The following is a 21,253-nucleotide window of genomic DNA, read 5'->3' as shown; positions in this document are numbered from 1 at the left end:
AAAAGATGTGGTGGCGCCTCACAGGACTCTGAGGAAGCCTGTGCTAGCATTCGCCCTCCTAGCGTTTGTGGTGTCGTGTGATTGGGGGAGTCCTAACTAGTGGGTGGAATTGGATATGTCTGTATTGGGAAAGAAATTGGGGGAAAAAATCCATAAAATAGGATTAGCTGGGGTAGAAGGAATATAAGGGAAAACATTTAGTGTACATATTCTCTGTTTACACAACTGATGTCACTATGTAATCTTACTCTGCAGACTTTTTTCCCCCCACATATCCTGTCTCTCTGCATTCTCATTCTTTTCCCTTTTTCTTGGCTGTTTTTTCTTCAATGATTCTCTCTCTTTCTGAAGGACAGTTGTCATCTGTTTGCTGATCTCTCCTCTCCTCTCTATGGATCAGACTCTTGGCCTCTGATGCAATTTTTCCTGTCTCTTTGGATCGTTGGGTACTTTGCTCACTTTGCATGCTTACTGTTAGCGTGTTGCATGTATTCTCGTAAATAGTGATTCTGCTTCCCTTACAGTTGACATGCCATCCTAGATAGAAGAGACCCAAAAAAGCATGTTTTGCTTGTTTTGTACTGTAACACATTTACACCAATATTTGTATTAGTTATTTAACTGGATGCCAAGAGCATGCAATGACTTAGTGATGCATTTTCAGTCATTTTTAGGGGTGTTAATAATAGTGCTTTATCAGGCACTAAGACAAGACCCATTTCCTGCCATACTTTGCTGCTGTTCTTGCCTTGTTCCTTTCCTTTTTTGACTATTTGAGGAAAGGCATGTTAAAAATATCTAATTTTGCCACTCTGCCTTCTATCTTCACTGCAGCATGCCTGGGTTTTCCTGTCTGTCTCTGAAAACCTCAACATTCAGAGAATTAACTGGGTGGATGACAGTCTGCAATACATGTAATAATTTAATATCTCCATTTCATTTTCCAGCCTGTAACCCCAGCCTGTGCAGAGCCAAGGGCCGTGGTCTGCAGCCCAAAGGCCTGCGGATCAAGGAGACTGCAGAGTTTAAGGTCTACACCAAAGGAGCTGGCACTGGAGACTTGAAGGTCACCATCAAAGGGCCCAGTGAGTAAAGCTCCAGACTAGCGATTGGACTTGATCATATGTTTTGATCATATTACTAATATGGTTGTGTATGTTTAACAGAGGGTCTAGAGGAGCCTTGTAAGAAAAAGGATCTGGGAGATGGAGTTTATAGCTTTGAGTATTACCCCACTACACCTGGAACCTATATCATTACGATCACCTGGGGTGGCCAGCATATTCCTCGCAGGTTAGAACGTTCGCTCTGCTGTTTTGTCCTCTACTGTCTTATGTCCTTCTGTGTTCACTCATTCATTTTCTCATCTCTTGGCTCTCAGTCCATTTGAGGTGAAGGTAGGCAGTGAGGCAGGGCCACAGCAGGTGCGGGCATGGGGCCCAGGGTTGGAAAGTGGCATCGTGGGCAAATCAGCTGATTTTGTGGTGGAGGCAGTTGGAGATGATGTTGGTACTTTGGGTGAGTTTCTTCTGCAGTCTGTTTCAAATTCTCAATGCAATACACAGTTCATGTTGTAAAGACATTGTGTGGTCACCCAATCCAGTTCTTTCACAATGCATTTCCTGTTCAGGCTTCTCTGTGGAGGGCCCATCCCCGGCTAAGATTGAGTGTGACGATAAGGGCGATGGTTCCTGTGATGTTCGTTACTGGCCCACAGAGCCAGGCGAGTATGCAGTGCATGTGCTCTGTAAGAATGAGGACATCCAGCACAGTCCCTTCATGGCTGAGATCAAACCAGCACCAGACAGAGACTTCTATCCTGACAAGGTATATGCATTCTCAAACTGCTTGTAGTGAGAATCATCAGAAAGCTGCCAAACTACTGCCAAATAGCTGACTGGTTTATTCCCCTGTATTACAGGTGAAGGCCTATGGCCCTGGCCTTCAGAGCAGTGGTCTGTCTGTAGGGAAACCAGCTGAATTCACAGTGGATGCCAAACTGGGTGGCAAAGCTCCTCTAAAGATTCAGGCTCAGGTATGCCTCCTCACCCTTTTTTATGTTTACATGGGGCTTAAAAACAGTGGAATAATGAATCTCTTTTCTTAGGACCGAGATGGAAACCCAGTTGATGTGCAGGTGAAGGATAACGGCAATGGGACATATAGCTGCAGCTACACCCCCCGCAAACCCGTCAAACACACGGTCATGGTGTCCTGGGGTGGAGTCAACATCCCAGAGAGCCCCTTCAGGGTGAGCGTCACAAAAATCCACAGTAGCATGTGGGGTGGGCGATATGGGAAAAATATCATCACAATACTTGAAGATGTTTTGTTGATGCACAATATGTATTTCAGTTTAGTTTTTCTGAGGCTTGATAAGCTGGAACGGACAAAACTTACCAGTGGCACATTTAGGAAAATACTTAACAAAAGCACACTTAGCATTTCACATTTCACTGCATTGCACTAAATCCAACTATCAAAGCCTGATATGCTCTCTTTTTAATAAAACTTGCAGTTTTGAAGCATCTACTTAATGTGTGGATTATCACTTTATTTTACCTGTAGATGAATATTGGAGCAGGATGCCATCCTAATAAGGTGAAAGTATCTGGACCTGGTGTCGCCAAGACAGGCCTGAAGGCTTATGAGCCAACGTACTTCACTGTGGACTGTTCTGAAGCTGGCCAGGGTATGACCATATAGAGACCTGCTCAACAGCTTTGGCTTATCAAGTCATCTTTCTTTTCTTCTTAACAGCTGTACTTCTTTACTGTCTCTGTAGGTGACATCAGCATTGGGATTAAGTGTGCTCCAGGGGTGGTAGGACCAGCTGAGGCAGACATAGACTTTGACATCATCAGAAATGATAATGATACTTTCACAGTTAAATACACTCCTCCAGGAGCTGGCAGCTACACTATCATGGTTCTGTTTGCTGATCAGGTACTGCAGGCTTCTTCTGTGTCTGATGGTGTGAATACATGTTGGTGTGTTTACGTTGTTCGGGTCTGTATAAATTTTTTATTTATTTATCTTTCCCAGGCTATTCCCATGACACCCATCAGAATTAAAGTGGATCCCTCTCATGATGCAAGTAAAGTTAAAGCAGAGGGCCCTGGTCTCAGCCGCACTGGTGAGAAAATAGACAAAAAAATAAGGCGTATTATCTTAAGCTGTTAAGCTGTGACCTGCTATCAGTGGCCAAAGATAATAATTGTGCTCCCTACACCTGTTTTCCAGGTGTGGAACTGAACAAGCCCACTCATTTCACTGTGAACACTAAGGGAGCAGGCAAAGCTAAGCTGGATGCTCAGTTCACTGGCCCCAACAAGGGAGAGGTCGTCCGGGACTTTGACATCATTAACAACCATGACAACACGTACACAGTCAAATACACCCCAGTGCAACAGGTGAGGACAGTTTCACTCTCCTGCTAGATCAGCAGGTCTGAATATCTGTCCAGTTTCAGTGCTTGACCCCATCAAGAAGAACCAACTTGGATGCATGCTAATGTCAATCTTTCTCTGTTTAGGGTAATATGGGTGTAAACGTGACCTATGGCGGTGACCCCATTCCCAAGACTCCCTTTGCTGTGGCCGTGGCTCCTTCCCTGGATCTGAGCAAGATTAAGGTTGCAGGCCTTGGAGACAGTATGTTGTCGCGTTCCTATGCATTTCATATGACTTTTCAAGTAGTGGTTTTTGTTTCTGGTGCTTTGGGGTTTAACTCTTAAACATGCTCTCCGTTCCTCAGAGATGACTGTTGGAAAAGACCAGGACATTACAGTGAAGACAAAGGGAGCAGGTGGTCAAGGTAAAGTTGGCGCAAAGGTTACTGGACCTGCTGGTAAAGCAGTGCCCTGTAAGGTGGAGCCAGGTCTGAGCCCAGAGACCAGCCAGGTCCGCTTCATCCCCAGAGACAAGGGTCCTTATGAGGTGGAACTCACTTATGATGGTGCTCCCATCCCAGGAAGTCCCTTCCCTGTGGAGGCTGTGGCTCCCACTGACCCATCTAAGGTGAGCAGCCATTACAGTATGGATTAAGGCAGTAATAAGTTGTTGGTGTAAATACATTAATTTCTCCTGTCCACATGTCTTCAGGTCCGCTGCTCAGGCCCAGGTTTGGAGCGAGCCAAAGTTGGAGAGACAGGCCAGTTTGTGGTCGACTGCACCAACGCTGGCCCTGCTGAGCTGACCATTGAGATCATCTCTGATAATGGCACTGAGGCAGAGGTCCATATCCAAGATAATGGAGATGGAACTTACACAATCACCTACATCCCTCTGTACCCTGGAGCCTACACCCTGACCATCCGCTACGGTGGCCAAGATGTGCCAAACTTCCCTGCAAGACTCAATGTTGAGCCAGCTGTAGAAACCACCGGTGTGAAAGTGTTTGGACCTGGAGTTGAAGGCAAAGGTAGTACAGTGGATCTGAATATAATTGAGAAGGCTCCCTTTCTCTACCACCTGTTAAGGATTATGTAGTGTATTTCTTTTTTTGTGTGTCAGTTATGAATCTGTATTGCTCCATTTATGACTCATTTGTGAGTCATGCTGTTTTTGAAATTGTTTTTCTAAAGGAGTTTTCAGAGAGGCTACCACAGATTTCACTGTTGATGCCCGAGCCCTTACAAAAACTGGAGGCAAGCACATCAAGACCTGCATCAACAACCCATCTGGCAACCAAACTGAGGCCCTCATCAGGGACCTGGGAGATGGTACCTATAAAGTGGAGTACACTCCCTATGAAGAGGGTGAGTCTTTGGTCTTGTATACAATCTTGCATTCGTGATAAAGTAGTTTAGAGCTGCTGCACGTGTTACTTGTGGCTTGGTAAGCTTAATGTTGTCCTGAGGCATGGTATTTTGGTATTATACGGACAGGTCCTCACAGTGTGGAGGTTTCCTATGACGATGCCCCAGTGCCCAACAGTCCATTCCGTGTGCCTGTGACCGAGGGTTGTGACCCAGCACGTGTGCGGGTGCATGGCCCAGGACTGCAGGCTGGCATCACCAACAAACCCAACAAATTCACTGTCGAGACCCGGTTAGTAGTAGTAGTAAAAAGTGTTTTTAATAACCAGAGGGTTCAAACTCATGCCTGATCTTGGCCTCTTCTTTCCTTCTCTTTTTAGTGGGGCAGGTACAGGAGGATTGGGCCTGGCCATGGAGGGACCTTCTGAGGCCAAGATGTCCTGCACTGATAACAAAGATGGCAGCTGCTCTGTAGAGTACATACCATATGAGCCAGGGACTTACAACCTCAATATCACCTATGGAGGTCAACCAATCACTGGTTGGTGTTTGGCTTTCTTCACCCCTAATTTTATGTGCTTTTGTCACTGCATTTTCCATTTAGCACAGAGTGACCCATCCTTTCTTGCTTTATCTGCTCTTACAGGAAGCCCCTTCTCTGTGCCTGTCCACGATACTGTTGATCCCACAAAGGTGAAGTGCCAGGGTCAGGGTATTGGGACCAATGTCCGGGCCAATATCCCACAAGTGTTCACTGTGGACGCCAGTAAAGCAGGCATGGCTCCTCTGCAGGTCAGAGTGCAAGGACCCAAAGGTAAGAGAGCCTGGGTGCTGTCTTTCTGTTGCATACAAGTTTAGTTTCAAGTTTTCAGATTTTTTTTTAAATGTAATATATTTGAAGCCAGTATCAACCCCAACCCTTTTGCATCTGTTGTGCAGGTGTTGTGGAGCCAGTTGAAGTGGCGGATAATGGAGATCAGACTCACACTGTGAGCTACGTGCCCACCAGAGAGGGACCATATACTATTAATGTGCTGTATGCTGATGAGGAAATTCCACGCAGGTATTTAAAACTCAAGTTCCTCTCGGAACCATTGCCATTAGTGCCTGTGTTGTCACTGAATGAGAACAATGGGATATTTTCCTTCTGTTACTAGAATGTGAGGCTATCAAAGTAACATGGTACAGCTTAATAAGTGTGGAAGGTAGAGCTAACTGCTCTGTACTAGCTAATGCATGGACAGCAGTTCATGCAAATGGTCCTACACTTAATTTTCACTTCTCATTATCCATTCCTATCTACACTATTATTCTTCTCCCTCCTTTTTAAACTCTCTTGCTCTTTCCTTCTCTTACATACTCTGCCTCTGTTTCAGTCCTTATAAGGTGAAGGTTCTGCCCACACACGATGCCAGTAAGGTCCGTGCCAGTGGCCCTGGGCTCAATACTACTGGTGTGCCTGCCAGTCTGCCAGTGGAGTTTACCATTGATGCCAAAGATGCAGGAGAAGGACTTCTGGCTGTCCAGATTACTGTAAGTGCAAGACTTCACCCCAAAAATAAACATGAAATATTTAGTTATGCTACTTAGACATGGATAGTATTGAATATAGAGCCAATGGCAGGGTCAAGTTTCTGCTCTGTTCCTGATTGTTTTAGGATCCAGATGGGAAGCCCAAGAAGGCCAACATTCGTGATAACCAGGATGGCACATACTTGGTGTCCTATGTGCCTGATATGACTGGACGCTACACCATCCTCATCAAGTATGGTGGAGATGAAATCCCATACTCTCCATACCGCATCAGAGCCCTGCCAACAGGAGATGCCAGCAAATGCACAGTCACAGGTAGGCCTCTCTTTATAACATTACACCCAGATCTGCATGGATCAGCTTAGCTGAGGTGCTGTATTTTCAGACCCATATTTACATGTAACTGTCTGGACAGTTTGGTAGCATAGTTTGTAATATGTGTTTGTCAATAATAACTTTATTGCAGCTTTGTAAATAACCTCTTTTCTGAAATTGAGATTTGTGCACAGAACTTAAGTCTGTATATGAACCATTTTGGGGGAAAAGGTTACAAATAGCCTTCATACAGTGACCATAAAAATGTAATCACTGGACTAATTGTAAGAAATCCAGTAGTTCATCTTTTTGAGGTCTAGATTGTCTTAATTTAGTACTCATGCTGGGCATTTATAGACCCATTAGAAACGAGCCATTTTATGTTGTGTTTGTGTGGCTCTCAACCCTGTCACCTACTCGGACACATCACCTGTTGTGCAGAGCTGCTCACACTCCCAGCACACTCTGTTCTCCACTTGTTATAAATGTTTTTTTTATTCTTTTTGAGCACATTTTATTGTATTTTTGTCCTGATTTTTACTTCTCACTTTTTCGCTCTCTGCTTCTCACGGTTTCTCAGTCTCAATTGGAGGTCACGGTTTGGGTAAGCGCTTTGAAAAATGTCTCTGCTCCAGACTCGGTTCTTTTTGCATGCAGAATGGCACCGTCCTGCTTTGATAACGACCCTATCGTCTTAACTATTTTATGTATTTTAATAACTTGGTGCTAGACTTCCTTTTTAAGCGGTCATTTAACACCTGAAAAGAATATAATAGAGGTTTTCTATGGACTCGTATGGCTGTTTTTGGGTCGGGTAGTCAAACCATTTCTCTCTCCCCCTCCTCTCTCCTTGGTGTGATAGACAGCATGTCCTATCAGTGATGTTAGACTAATCACTAACTTCAGTCTGGCTTTTATATGCCTGTATGGTGGAATGCAGCATTGAGGTTACTAAAAATAAATGAGCCCTTTTTTCCTCTGACAACGTCGTCTGTATTAACGATAGTATTATTAACAGGACGTAGTATTCAGCATTATTTAAGGAGGTAGCATTCGGACAACTGAGGTAACAGACAAACTGGCAAGCAAATATTTAATATTTAAAAATTCATCAGTCCAGTGAGCTGCACAGTTTTATGTTAATCTGAATTCCTACAGTTTATCAGAAAAGGCTGTTTTGGTGCATTCTAATGACGCACTTAATTACAGTGTTCAGATTCTTTTGAGTTCAGTGTACGGCTGTTTCAGATGTTCTTATTTGTGAGCACTGAAGAATAACATTTTCTCTAAGTTTGCTGGTTCACTCAAATAATTCGCCATCAGAGTTGTGCAGCCTTTCAACCCTACCTTCTTTTTCTGTCTGTTGCCACAGTGTCACAGGGTGATGAGGCAGCATGCATGGTTGAATGAATATTCCTGTAGGGAGGCAGATTCTAAAGCTCAAATGAACAAACTTGCCACCTGTAGAGACTGAAGTTGATCTTTTTCTGGTGATTACCAGGTGCTGGAGTTGGTCCCACTATCCAGATTGGAGAACAGACAGTGATCACCGTGGACGCAAAGGCTGCTGGGAAGGGGAAGGTGACCTGCACAGTGTGCACTCCGGATGGCACAGAGGTGGATGTGGACGTGGTTGAGAATGAGGATGGAACCTTTGACATCTTCTACACGGCACCCCAGCCTGGGAAATACGTCATCTGTGTGCGCTTTGGAGGAGAGCACATTCCCAACAGCCCCTTCCAGGTCACGGTACGTAGAAGCCAAATGGGTCTTCATCTTCACATACACTGACCCGGCCATTAACCTGATAAGTAGTACTGATATGTCTACTCTGTTTAAAAACAGTATCACTTGAATAATCTGTATTTTAATCAGTTTTTTGAAGCAGAAGGAGGAATCCAAAGTTTTCTACTGCTTTGCATAGCCAGCTGCTCCCAGTGTTTGTTTCTGAGATTAAAGGAGTGTGCTGGCTAGCAAAAATAATGCAGTGATGTTTTATTCATCACTTGCAGCTTAAAGTAAAATGAATAAATACATGCAATAGTACAAAAATCTGATTTATTAGAAAACATTCTTTTTGCAATTCAGTCATTTAAACACACTTTGAACATATTTGAGAGTATTTGAATGTAGAAATTAAAATGTTCATTAGTTGCAGCCTTTCAAGCCTTTCAAGAGGCACACTTATTCAGACATCCCTAATAACTGAACTGCTTAATGCAAAAGCTTAATAGGGCATTAGATTCCAATAGGCTAAGGTCTATTCTTTTGCTGACAGAATTCCAAGCCAGGAGCGGACTTCATTCCCAAACAGCCGCCCAAAGGACTGATCTATACCAATGTGAATGTTTAAGTATTAGGAGTATTTCACGCTTGATTCTGTCATCCTATCTCAGGCTTTGGAAGGTGCCTCCCCTGAACAACTTATGCAGCAGACCCAGGTCCCGCAGTACGCCTACGCGCCCAACATGGGCCAGCCATGGGTACTGACACTCCCTGCTTTCTCCCTCTCATCATGTCTGCCCTTGTTTGTCCATCATTGACATTTGTCTCTTGTCTCCATTCTCCAGCTGCTGTTCTTTCCCTGCAGGTGTAGGGCCTAATTCAGCTCACTCTCAATTTGATGCCATTCAGATAATGGCAGCCATTTTGAAAGCAATAAATGTGGAAGTCTGCATTTAACAAAATGGCTGGGACCATGTCAGAAGTTTATCGTATTTGTCGAGTGCTTCTGTTTGTTGATCTTCTCGTGGTTTTGTTCAGATAATTGTTGGTTTCTTTCCTGTGGTATGTCCCTGTGAGTCACTGTCTTGTCTGCTTGGCTTTCACTCTACTATTGTCCAGACTAGCGAATCACGAAATGGGCTTTCATTCTCTTGTCATGATGTCATTTTTCTCTCACAGTGTCAGTGTTGGTGGCTGCGTCATCGTCATAATCATTACCATCATTTTTCCTTTTTTGGAATTCTCTTGTTTGATTCAGTCATATTTGTGGTTTAGTGTTTTCACTTTCTACTACTACTTGTTTATTATGTTTTACAAATTCATAATTTAACATTACACTATTATTGATAAGCTGAGAGACTTCTTTTTTCCTTCCACTCTTAATGATGACCCCTTGTCTCATAATCTTTTGATTTTTGTTCATTGTTGTAGACATCAGACTTGAGTAATATTTAAATCCATTATCCAATGTAATTATCTAAGATCAAGGTGGCTTAAGACAAGGCTGAATATGGCTAAATCTGTTTACTACCCCTGCTTATGGTTGGAGTATTGTCCTTTCTTTCCTGTTTCTCAGGCAACAGACAGACCACTGGGCATGAATGGACTGGATGTGGCTGGATTGAGACCCTTCGACTTGGTCATTCCATTCACCATCCAGAAGGGAGAAATAACTGGTAAGTTCTAATATTCTGTTTTGACCTCTTGTTTGAAGAGACATTAGGAAGCTTTTTTTAATGAAATACCAAATCTGTCTCAGGTGAAGTGAGGATGCCATCTGGCAAAGTGGCCAAGCCAGACATTACAGATAATAAAGACGGCACAGTCACAGTGAAGTACGCTCCAACTGAGGCTGGGCTGCATGAGATGGACATCAAATATGATGGGATACATATTCCAGGTAAAACTGTTTAGATAAACATTAGGGGGATCTCAATCAATTTAATGTGCCTGTCCTTCCTTTTGGGGAGTTAAGGACATCAGACGAAGCCACACTTAGCATTTTTTTTCTATCTGTATGTACAGTATACAAGATTTTCAACAATGTAGTGAAGCAGTGCTATCTAGAATGTTCACCTTCTATAGAATGCAAACTGTACATTTAAGAAGATTTTATAATGCTTTTGGATTTAAAAACCAGGCAGCTCCAGGGAAAATTTATGGTTATGCACTCTTCGTGCAGACAAAATCAAATTACAGAAATGTAATGTTTTTTGGCTCATCCCTTGACAGTCACTAGTATTATTCTAATGTTCTAGTGTTGTAAATACCAACAATAATCAATGCAAAATACTTGCTGCACTAAATTAGCCATACATTTTATTCAGTGATTGTTTAGTTCAGTAGGAACCACCAGTGTTGTACTAGTTGGTCTTATGGTGGCAAGATAGCGGTATAGAAATAACTACACCAACAAAAAAGAGCACAGATTTTGTAATTAGAGCTTTGGAAAACATATTTCCGAGAGGTTGGTGCAAAATAGAAAGCATTTTAAATTTGGACAGTAAGAAGGCAGAATCTCAACTGCTTCTCTTCACTGACAGGAAGCCCACTGCAGTTCTATGTGGATTATGTCAACAGTGGCCATGTGACAGCATATGGTCCTGGTCTGATTCATGGCATGGTCAATAAACCAGCAGTGTTCACTGTCAACACCAAGGATGCAGGAGAAGGTACAGAAGCATTCTGTTCTGTTTTTTTACACATTGCCTATTGAAATATATTGAAATGACCAGAGTTTAGAATTTCATGTATTTTGCTTTACTGAGGTTCTGTCTTATGTACTGGAACAGTTTGGGGGAAATGCTGCAGAAGTGGTGAAAGGTGCTGAAATGCAAATTTTTTTTATTTTTTTTATTTTTTTTCCCCCAGGTGGTCTTTCTCTGGCCATCGAGGGGCCCTCAAAGGCAGACATCAGCTGCACTGATAACCAGGATGGCACCTGCACTGTGTCTTACCTGCCAGTTCTGCCTGGAGACTACAACATCCTCGTCAAGTACAATGACAAGCACATCCCCGGCAGTCCTTTTGTGTCAAAGATCACAGGTCAGAGAATAGATGGAAAATCTGTCCCAAATTTGAATTGTACGGCAGAGGTAATTAGTTTTTGGTCCTGGAGGGCTGGTGTCTGTTCAAGTTGCTGATTTTCTCAGCTCATAAACTAGCTAAACCTAGTTATTAACAGATGAGTTGAATCAAGTGCGTTCGAGCAGGAAAATCAACAAACTAGGTTGAAAGCTTGTCCTACTAGATTTCAACTGATGACCCCTACCATATGGTGATCTGGCAAGAACCAAGAGATTCTGACTAGATTCTGTCTTGAATACTGGAGTATACACTCAGCTGGACTGTCCATAACTTGATGTCTTCATGTTATCTCTGTCTACAGGAGATGACTCCATGCGCATGTCCCATCTGAAGGTGGGCTCTGCTGCTGATATCCCATTGGACATTGGTGAGCTGGACCTAAGCCAGCTGACTGCCTCACTGACAACCCCCTCTGGCCGGGAGGAGCCGTGCCTGCTCAAGATGCTGCGTAATGGGCATGTGGGTAAGTGTGTTACAGCCGGGAAAACATGGCTCACTTCATCAGCTGGTTGTGACAGGTGTAGTATTACCAACTATTTCCCACTGACATTTTTTCCCCCACACCTGATTACAGTGCAATCTCTTATAGTAGGTTCACATGATCAGATATACTTGATTCATGTCATACAGCAAAAATCCTTTAGTGAGAGTAGGTTGTGGGCAGACTGTGGTAAGTCCATGCATTCATGTCCTTTTGTTATGGTCACTTCTCTAGGCGTCTCCTTTGTGCCTAAAGAGACTGGTGAGCACTTTGTGAATATAAAGAAAAACGGACGGCATATTCCCAGTAGCCCCATTTCTGTCATGATCAAACAGTCGGAGATTGCTGATGCCAGCCGGGTGCACGTGTCTGGCCAGGGCCTGAGTGAGGCCCGCACATTTGAGCCAGCAGAGTTCATCATTGATACCAGAGATGCAGGTAAGTGGAGTCTGCCTTTATGGAAAGCTTGTCAATTTGGAGTGAAGGTAAACCAATAATGTGTTCCAAAAGTTGCTGACACTTCAATGCAGCATTTGAATCATTTTGAGTCAGTTACTGATGGGTGTGGTTGTTCTGCTTTCCAAAGGCTATGGAGGTCTTAGCTTATCCATTGAAGGGCCGAGTAAGGTGGACATTAACACTGAGGATCAAGAAGATGGAACCTGCAAAGTCACTTACTGCCCCACTGAACCAGGAAACTACATTATTAACATCAAGTTTGCTGACCAGCATGTTCCAGGTACGGGTTTTTCAGAGACTGTGGATTGTTAATACTGTGACTGGTCAATTTTCCTTTTTGACAGTGTTTCTTTTTCTGCCACAGGCAGCGCTTTCACAGTGAAGGTGACTGGAGAGGGTAGGATGAAAGAGAGCATTACTCGCAAAAAAAGAGCTGCATCTGTTGCCAATGTTGGCAGCCAGTGTGACTTGAGTTTGAAGATACCCGGTAGGCACCACAAAAAGATCAGTTGTCTCATTTTGTAATTTATATAATCAGTTTCTGAATAAGGCTGACACTTTAAATTCTGGCCTATAGAAATCAGTATCGCTGACATGACTGCCCAAGTGACCAGCCCTTCCGGGAAGGTGCACAAGGCTGAGATCATGGAGGGTGAAAACAACACCTACTGCATTCGCTTTGTGCCCACTGAGATGGGTGTTCACACAGTCAGTGTGAAGTACCAGGGCCAGCATGTCCCAGGATCCCCATTCCAGTTCACTGTGGGGCCACTAGGAGAAGGAGGGGCCCACAAAGTCCGCGCAGGAGGTCCTGGACTGGAGAGAGCAGAGGCAGGAGTACCAGGTATGTGAGGGGGAAAAATCCTATGAATGCTTGGGGGACAGGTAGTAGACTGTTGAAGCATGACTAAAAATTTTGCAACATTCTTCCTCCAGCTGAGTTTAGTATATGGACACGTGAGGCTGGAGCTGGGGGTCTGTCCATTGCTGTGGAGGGACCCAGCAAAGCAGAGATTGCCTTTGAAGACCGTAAAGATGGATCCAGTGGGGTCTCCTACATTGTCCAGGAGCCTGGTGAGAGAGAGATACTAGGATTTGTTTACTCTAGTTTAAACCATGCTGGAGTTTTCTGATCTTTATGATTAGATAGTAGGCTCTGTACCTCACGGTTTATGGATTGGCTTTGCAGGAGATTATGAGGTGTCCATCAAGTTCAACGACGAGCACATCCCTGACAGTCCCTTCATTGTGCCCGTCGCCTCTCCTTCAGATGATGCCCGCCGACTTACTGTTGCCAGTCTTCAGGTGAGGCTTCGAGGAAGACAGACATTTGTCCGCCCAAAGCGAGTCCCAGGCTGTCCTCAGCACAGCAGCAGAAAGCCTTTTTCATAATACTTTAGTGTAATCTACAGTGAGAATGAAGATGGTTAAGCATTGTCCAGTTTGTCCTGTCATGCTAGCAGATGCTTAGGGAAGACCAAGGATGCCAAAGAGTTTAGCTCTTAATCTAACAAACCTAATACAGTTAATTGAGGTCTTCAGGAGCATTTGAAGTTTAGAGCAAGGTGTGTGGAACTAAACCGTCCAGGCCTGTAGATCTCCAGAATCAGAGTGCATCACCCTTAGGGTTGATTGTTTGTGCTCCTCTAGTGTCATGTAAGCAAGATACGTGAGAAGCAGAAAAAGAGACAGAAATCTCACTTAAATCTCACCCTCTTTGACACACCCTCACACCTTAATCACATTTAATCATTGAAACTGGAAACTGTCCATATTTTCTCTGTTGCCCATAGTAATTTTAATGGTAGATAGTGCCACGGTTCTGCTGCTATGTTGATGGGCTATGCCGGGGTTTGTGGGATACTGAAGGACTGTTTGTATTTCTCGTGCCTTGTCCTAAAGGCTCCCAACAGCCTTACTTCTTCCCTACATGCCGGGATGGCTAGGGGCTAAAGGGTTAAAGAGAGCAAAACAGGCTCCTCCTCTCAGGGTTTCCAACATCACATCTCTCAGCTCTTCCTCGTTCTTTTCCACTGTTCTTTATATTGTGAACTTTATTGGGATTGGGTTTCTTCTCTAGTTAAGCCTCTCTCTTTAACTCTTTTAGCCTGAAGGTAAGAGATGTTAGTCAAATGGATTTGTAGATGTGTTAGAAAGCCTGTAAGCACCAGGTTGTCTGAGTGTTTTGATAGTGAATTGACTTGTAGAAGTGTTATGTGAACACAGGAGTCCGGCTTAAAGGTGAACCAGCCTGCTTCATTTGCTGTAAGCCTGAATGGGGCAAAGGGCGTCATTGACGCTAAAGTTCATAGCCCATCCGGAGCCCTGGAGGAGTGCTGCGTCACTGAGATTGATGAAGGTAACCATGATTACTGGTTCATTTGAGTGGGTTGTAACAACTCGTCTGTACTGAAGTTGTACTCTTAGATTTGTAATGTGCAGTGAATTTCAGACTTTACTACCAGGCCAGTGTTGAAAGTTTTAAAGGCTATGCAAACTTGAGCTAATTGTAACAGCATTTACTGTTGCATAGAACACTGTAACTTGGTATCTGATTTGAACAGAGCCTAATTCTCCATAATATAGCTTCAGTGCTTTTGTGAAAATGTGAATACTGGCCTGATAAATGGACCCAGAGTCCTTTCGTTCCTTTGCTTTATGCTTTATTTTTGCTCACAGATAAGTATGCAGTGAGGTTCATTCCCAGAGAGAATGGCCTGTACCTGATTGATGTGAAATTTAATGGCTCCCACATCCCTGGAAGCCCTTTCAAGATCCGGGTGGGAGAGGCAGGCCAGGCCGGAGATCCAGGCATGGTGTCTGCTTATGGGGCTGGTCTGGAGGGTGGAACCACTGGTATGTAGACTGGCCTGAAAATGTGCCTGCAAGCTTCATTTTTGACATTTGTATGGAAAAAGGAATCCGTTAAATGTCAGTGCGGTCTGATCCTCTGCCTCCTTCTGTGCCAGGATCTCCATGTGAATTCATTGTGAACACAAGCTCAGCTGGTCCTGGAGCACTGGCAGTAACTATTGATGGGCCTTCTAAAGTGAAGATGGACTGTCAGGAGTGCCCAGAAGGGTACAAGGTCACCTACACACCAATGGCACCTGGAAACTACCTAATCTCTATTAAATATGGTGGACCCTACCACATTGTTGGCAGCCCCTTTAAAGCTAAAATTACTGGTGAGAGAGATTTCATTAATCCATTACATTTTATCTAGTGGCCTTCTTTTGTCTTGTTTTATTTGAGAAAACTGACATTGTGGGATGTAGTAACTCTTAAATAGAACTGCAGTTCAGTGACTGTCTTCTTTTTCAGGCTCTCGTTTGGTCAGTAGCCACAGCATGCATGAGACCTCATCAGTGCTGGTTGACCCTGTGACCCGCAGTGTGACTTCCACTCAGCAGGCGGCACCAGGCTGGGCTAGCTCTGATGCTAGCCGTGTGGCGGCCAAAGGCCTAGGGCTCACAAAGGGCTTCATTGGTCAGAAAAATAGCTTCAGTGTCGACTGTAGCAAAGCAGGTACTTTTATTTTGGCTGACTGCTTTTCCCTAAAGTATAAAGTTGCTTCTACACTTATTTAAACAGCAGCTCTTAGTGAGATGTACATTTTTCATCTGAGTTCATTGCTTATTGATTTATTTCTTTGTAATAACAGGAAGAAACATGCTGCTGGTTGGAGTTGATGGGCCTAAAGTACCCTGTGAAGAGATCCTGGTCAAACACCTGGGCAACCGTCTCTATAATGTGTCCTACCAGCTGAAAGAAAAGGGCGAGTACATTCTGGTGGTGAAATGGGGTGATGACCACATTCCTGGGAGCCCGTTCCACATCACTGTCTAATGCCAACCACCACCCCCTCAGCCAAAGTAGCCACCAACCACAGCCAAGACTCCTGCTCCTGCATCCCATAGACGAATACATAAACACTGAATCTTCTCTTGCTGTCTCACTCATTTCTCATTATGCTGTATCTTCATCTCCCTGTTTCCCTTCACTTAGCACAGCCAGACTGTTTTTGCAGTGTTCAGTATTACTGTTTAAGCAGGTGCAGGTCATGGTGGCTTTCACATTCTCCAAGGTTTACACCAGTGTGTTAATGATCGCCCCTAACACAACATGGCTGCTACAGTGTGCTTGCCTGGTTCAGGATGCCACTGTTCAAACTCTTGCTAGTAGCAGAAGGGATAGGAGTGTTGCATCCTTTGAAAAGCACGTGTTTACTTACCATTGGGTGACATGACACTTACTAGTAACTCATAATGCCTTTTGTGCCTTTTACACATCTGAATTAACACTGGTGCCAAAGCTCTGTGGGTTTGCCCTCTTGCCCTCTTTTTTTTTTGTGTGATTTTTTCCATTTTCCAATGCACTTTGTAGAGCTGAGCTTATTCTCCCTTTGATGAACATTATTCTGTCAGGCTAAAGACTTCTGAACCATGTTCTAATAACTAGTGAATAAAAGGGAAATTCTGAATTGGATGTAGGCATTGCCATTGGGCCGGAGATGAATTGAAAGGGAGACGCATTTTGTTGTGAATTCTTGATTTTATAAAATCCAAAAGCGCTTAAGGTTTCAACATTCCTTTGGAGAAAAATCACTTGCATTTCACTTAGCAGCTCTTCAATTCTCTGTGCTTTTAAAAAAAAATCTTGTCTTAAGAGAAGAGAACCAATGTTTGTAAGACTGTTACAGTATTTTGATAAACAATAAAGTTGTCCTAAGTATTTTTGTCAATCCAAAAATGCAGCTTGTCTTGTTTATTCATACATTGCGAAGATGTAGCTTTGACTGGTACATTTTACAAATCTAGCTAACAGGATGACATTTCATCTGTTTTGGTTTTGTTCTTTTAATGATCAAGATTCAACACAAGCTCTTGGATCATTTGAATAAAAATAGATATATAAATGTACCTACAGTCCTGAGGGTTTTTGTCTTAAATTATTTGTATTTTTTTCAGCTCATAATCCAAATATCATTTCACACACTGCACATGACATGCTTCATGCAGCACATTCATTCTTAAGAGACACTCAGAACATTAATTGTTTATTGGCTTTAGGTAAAATGTTCACCAGTGAGCCCCATTATGGTCTTATTTTCACTTGTCCAAAAATATACCTTGAATCCTAACTGATCTAAGGCCCAATCCAATTTCTTCTTTTTACCCCTACCCCTTGTTTTCGAGTGTCACCCTAACCCCTTGGAACTGAGTTACAAGAGGTAGTGGTTGAAATCTTGCCATACGAAATGGGACAACTCTCAAATTAAAATAAATAAATAAAGAAAAACATTGCTTCATTAACGGGCTATTACCGGTGCTATGTAGGCGACCCAGCCCGTCTTCAGTGACAGCAGAGAACGGAAAAGTTCATCGACCTCGCTGCTGGGCTTCAGTTACATTTAGGGCATCATATGCCTTCAAAGAGGGGGTATAAGACAATTATTTATTATCGCCCACCGCTAATTCTTTGGCGATACGAAGCTGAAGTCAGCTATTCACCAGCTTCTTGTTCGAATTTTCCCGTTCCACCTTAAATAGTGCAGCAGTTACATTCTGGCGCTTCAGGCGTCAATACTGCCTGACTACTTAAGGTGGAACGGAAAGTTAGTTAGCTAGCTAGCTACCGAAACATTAGCATGCTATTAGCGATTTTTATGCTTGTTATGAAGAAAACGACCATAATACATTGAAACGACATTAAACTAAGATAATACGATGGTTACTGTAATTTTTAACGGAGAAAATACTCACATTTGTGGGTTTCTTTGGTCGCTCGCGCAGCCACCTTGCCGGTTTTTCTTTTTTTCTGATAACACTCTGTTTGGAGTGAGCCTCTGAAAAACCTCCGTTTGGAGGGCCGTGTAACCCTAACACTGCGACCTACCCCTACATCTCAACAAAAATTGGGACACCCTAACCCTAGACGTGAACGCGCAAAACAGAGGGCTAAGGGCTAAGTGGTAGGGGCGAGGGGTGAAATGGGATTGGGCCTAAGTGCCGGTCAACACCCAATACTGGCATGCAGGTGACTCACTGCGTAGACCTACAAACCTGGCACTTGTGCAAGATAAGATAACCAAGAAGTCCTAGAAATAAACAGGAATTCTTTCCTGCACAGCATCTATTTTTACTTATTCTCTCCTTCACATGTGAATTCAAGTGTGACTCGCCTGAAGGGCCAGTTCAGTTTAAACCGGAAAAGGGAAGCCTCCGTCTCAGATATCAGAAATGTCTCCTCATGCTTGAAGTGATCCTACAATCCTGTGCATGTTGTTTCAAACAGGCATACAGTCAGAGATGGCAGATGTTTCTTGTTGATTTACCACTCATTTCTTACTGAGCTCTAACCTAAGATGATGTGTAATGAGTTTGACTTAAGATTGCTTACTTGGTGGCTTCAATTTATTTATGAATTTAAAAATAATTGTGGAAAGACCGCAGCAATTACAGTCTCAGCTGGGCCCTCTGAGCCATATTCTGTGGTAACTATGGCAGTCATAGTTTCACATGAGATTTTGATATTGTTAAACAGCTCCCTTTTTCTGTCCTACATATTTGCACCAGAAAGTAAAAATATATTATGAAGAGATGTACTGTAGGAGACCACGTTTGTGGTAGCTAGTTACGTTTACTCAGTTACTTGCTGAAGTAAAAAAAATTAATGGATTTGTATCTCAGTGAATATTTTCAGATGATACTACTTTTACTTATTTGCAAAGAATCTATTTTTTACTCAGTGAAAGCGTTGACTGATTCCTTTTTGTATTTAATTCAGTTATTTCTGTCTGCCTCATGGTTGGCCGCACCTCTGACCTTTTGACTTTTATTTTAGAGAATGAAAAGAGAAGTTAAAAAATGCAGCTGACAAGCTCAAGTTACTGTGCTGAATGTACTAAAAAGTTCCACTGCAGTTTTATTAGTTACTCTATACATAAATAAATTTCTAAATTTCTGCTTAATTAAACATGTAAACAAACACATGCGTTGTTTTATAGTTTGTTCCCAGTGGTGGTGACAGGAGTCAAACGTCTGGAGAGTTTAATGCCTCTAAAAGTTACCTCACAAAGTTATTACACTAAATGGGTATGAATATGTTGCCTAATAGCTGAAAGTGTATTTTTAAAATACTGCAGCATGTTCAGCCCTGCGATGGACTGGCGACCTGTCCTGGGTGTATCCTGCCTTCTGCCCAATGACAGCTGGGATAGGGTCCAGCACCCCACCGTGACCCAGAAGGATAAGCGGTTTAGATGATGTATATATGCATGTATGTATGTATGCAGCGTGTTCAAGAACTGTTTTGGCATGTTAGTTTTGGGGTTATTTGTTCTCTAGCATTTATTGCACTTGGTTTGTTTGCTATGGACTCTTATTATAGAGGGCAGGGCTAGGAACCGCCCCAGATGTATATTTGCAGAGTTGCCAGGTTTGCATATTCCAAATCCTTTTGTTAGACATAATATATGTACTATATATTATAACTGTTTAGGTGCAGGCTCCAATATTTTAAGACCTACACCGATCAGGCATAACATTATGACCACCTCCTTGTTTCTACGCTCATTGTCCATTCTATCAGCTCCACTTACTAAATAGGTGCACTTTGTAGTTCTACAATTACAGACTGTAGTCGATCTGCATACTTTGTTAGCCCCCTGTGAACACTGTCCATTCACTGTCCACTCTATTAGACACTCCTACCTTGTTATGTAGATGTACCTTGTAGATGTAAAGTCAGAGACGATAGCTCATCTGCTGCTGCACAGTTTGTGTTGGTCATCTTCTAGTCATCAGTGGTCACTGGACGCTGCCCACAGGACGCTGTTGGCTGGATATTTTTGGCTGGTGGACTATTCTCAGTCCAGCAGTGACACTGAGGTGTTTAAAAACTCCAGCAGCACTGCTGTGTCTGATCCACTCATACCAGCACAACACACACACCACCACCACATCAGTGTTACTAACAGGGTGCTAACAAAGTATGCAGAGAAATAGATGGACTACAGTCTGTAATTGTAGAACTACAAAGTACACCTATATAGTAAGAGGAGCTGATAAAATGGACAATGAGTGTAGAAACAAGGAGGTGGTCATAATGTTATTCCTGATCGGTGTATCTTGTGCATTATGTAGGGAGAAGAGAGCTATTTGAGATTCAGTCTAGGTATTGGATGGTAACTGTAAACTCTGGGCTTCCTTGAGGAGAGGTTTGGAAAACACACTGACACAAAATCACAACAGATTTTTTATGTATGTGTTTGTATTTATTCTAACTTTTTTCAAACAAATAAACCCAGATAAATAGATTTACATATAACTTTCTCTGATTGCCTCAGAATGTTGCACAGTACTGTAAATATGCAATTTACAGACTTACAGTTTCATTTGCAATTGAATACTTCAGATTTTGGGCTAGTTTCAGCTTCCAGTGGGACACTTTGGACTGGATATTTTTACCGCACCTGGCAACCCTGTGTATTTGTGTGTGTGAGCAGAAAGTGGACTGAGTTGAATCAGAGAATGAGCTGTTAGCGAGAGAAAAATTCTGATTATGTAGCCTCCAGCGTAGCTGTGGCCGACAACAGCTGGAAAATAAAGCACCACAACTGTTTGGAAGCTGTGTCTCTTTTAATAGCAGTGAGGGCTACAATGCATTCTTGGCAGTGATGTATATGCAAAGTGTTGTAGGACAATTATTTATGTCTGTTTGTTTTTACCATTAAAAGCTTTGCATATAAAACTCAGAGGATGTGTAGGTTCACTGTTTTGAAGAGTTGGCTCTTCAAATGGCTGTATTTGCACCGAGACCCCTGACTCCCATCAGCACCACTGTAAAGAAACCTGAGCTGGTGGTTCTCTACATTGAACGTTTTCGCAACA

General features: G+C 43.0%; 1 protein-coding gene across 4 annotated transcripts in view; it reads left to right on the top strand.

Moving 5' to 3' along the window:
* flna (filamin A, alpha (actin binding protein 280)) overlaps positions 1 to 17,112 on the top strand; it is a 36,063-nt gene extending 18,951 nt beyond the window's left edge. The window contains exons 9-47 of one of the 4 annotated variants that reach the window (XM_036590699.1): positions 948 to 1,085; positions 1,167 to 1,293; positions 1,382 to 1,518; positions 1,631 to 1,827; positions 1,922 to 2,035; positions 2,108 to 2,251; positions 2,569 to 2,692; positions 2,786 to 2,946; positions 3,046 to 3,136; positions 3,244 to 3,413; positions 3,536 to 3,653; positions 3,757 to 4,019; positions 4,104 to 4,422; positions 4,586 to 4,759; positions 4,889 to 5,051; positions 5,140 to 5,300; positions 5,406 to 5,573; positions 5,699 to 5,822; positions 6,136 to 6,292; positions 6,418 to 6,607; positions 7,188 to 7,211; positions 8,109 to 8,356; positions 9,004 to 9,090; positions 9,909 to 10,008; positions 10,092 to 10,232; positions 10,876 to 11,004; positions 11,204 to 11,377; positions 11,721 to 11,882; positions 12,135 to 12,338; positions 12,487 to 12,639; positions 12,724 to 12,846; positions 12,937 to 13,203; positions 13,296 to 13,433; positions 13,549 to 13,664; positions 14,586 to 14,718; positions 15,039 to 15,215; positions 15,329 to 15,547; positions 15,684 to 15,887; positions 16,024 to 17,112. In XM_036590699.1, the coding sequence (XP_036446592.1) occupies positions 948 to 1,085; positions 1,167 to 1,293; positions 1,382 to 1,518; positions 1,631 to 1,827; positions 1,922 to 2,035; positions 2,108 to 2,251; positions 2,569 to 2,692; positions 2,786 to 2,946; positions 3,046 to 3,136; positions 3,244 to 3,413; positions 3,536 to 3,653; positions 3,757 to 4,019; positions 4,104 to 4,422; positions 4,586 to 4,759; positions 4,889 to 5,051; positions 5,140 to 5,300; positions 5,406 to 5,573; positions 5,699 to 5,822; positions 6,136 to 6,292; positions 6,418 to 6,607; positions 7,188 to 7,211; positions 8,109 to 8,356; positions 9,004 to 9,090; positions 9,909 to 10,008; positions 10,092 to 10,232; positions 10,876 to 11,004; positions 11,204 to 11,377; positions 11,721 to 11,882; positions 12,135 to 12,338; positions 12,487 to 12,639; positions 12,724 to 12,846; positions 12,937 to 13,203; positions 13,296 to 13,433; positions 13,549 to 13,664; positions 14,586 to 14,718; positions 15,039 to 15,215; positions 15,329 to 15,547; positions 15,684 to 15,887; positions 16,024 to 16,208 (6,224 nt within the window). In that variant the 3' untranslated portion in view covers positions 16,209 to 17,112. The remainder of the gene's footprint in view (positions 1 to 947; positions 1,086 to 1,166; positions 1,294 to 1,381; positions 1,519 to 1,630; positions 1,828 to 1,921; positions 2,036 to 2,107; positions 2,252 to 2,568; positions 2,693 to 2,785; positions 2,947 to 3,045; positions 3,137 to 3,243; positions 3,414 to 3,535; positions 3,654 to 3,756; positions 4,020 to 4,103; positions 4,423 to 4,585; positions 4,760 to 4,888; positions 5,052 to 5,139; positions 5,301 to 5,405; positions 5,574 to 5,698; positions 5,823 to 6,135; positions 6,293 to 6,417; positions 6,608 to 7,187; positions 7,212 to 8,108; positions 8,357 to 9,003; positions 9,091 to 9,908; positions 10,009 to 10,091; positions 10,233 to 10,875; positions 11,005 to 11,203; positions 11,378 to 11,720; positions 11,883 to 12,134; positions 12,339 to 12,486; positions 12,640 to 12,723; positions 12,847 to 12,936; positions 13,204 to 13,295; positions 13,434 to 13,548; positions 13,665 to 14,585; positions 14,719 to 15,038; positions 15,216 to 15,328; positions 15,548 to 15,683; positions 15,888 to 16,023) is intronic. The other 3 variants (XM_036590700.1, XM_036590701.1, XM_036590703.1) reach the window with 3 other exon arrangements.
* The last annotated feature ends 4,141 nt before the right edge of the window (positions 17,113 to 21,253 follow it).

This window comes from Colossoma macropomum, unplaced genomic scaffold, assembly GCF_904425465.1.
Source record: "Colossoma macropomum unplaced genomic scaffold, Colossoma_macropomum, whole genome shotgun sequence".
NCBI lineage: Eukaryota > Metazoa > Chordata > Actinopteri > Characiformes > Serrasalmidae > Colossoma > Colossoma macropomum.
This window is presented reverse-complemented; position numbering and strand designations above follow the sequence as displayed.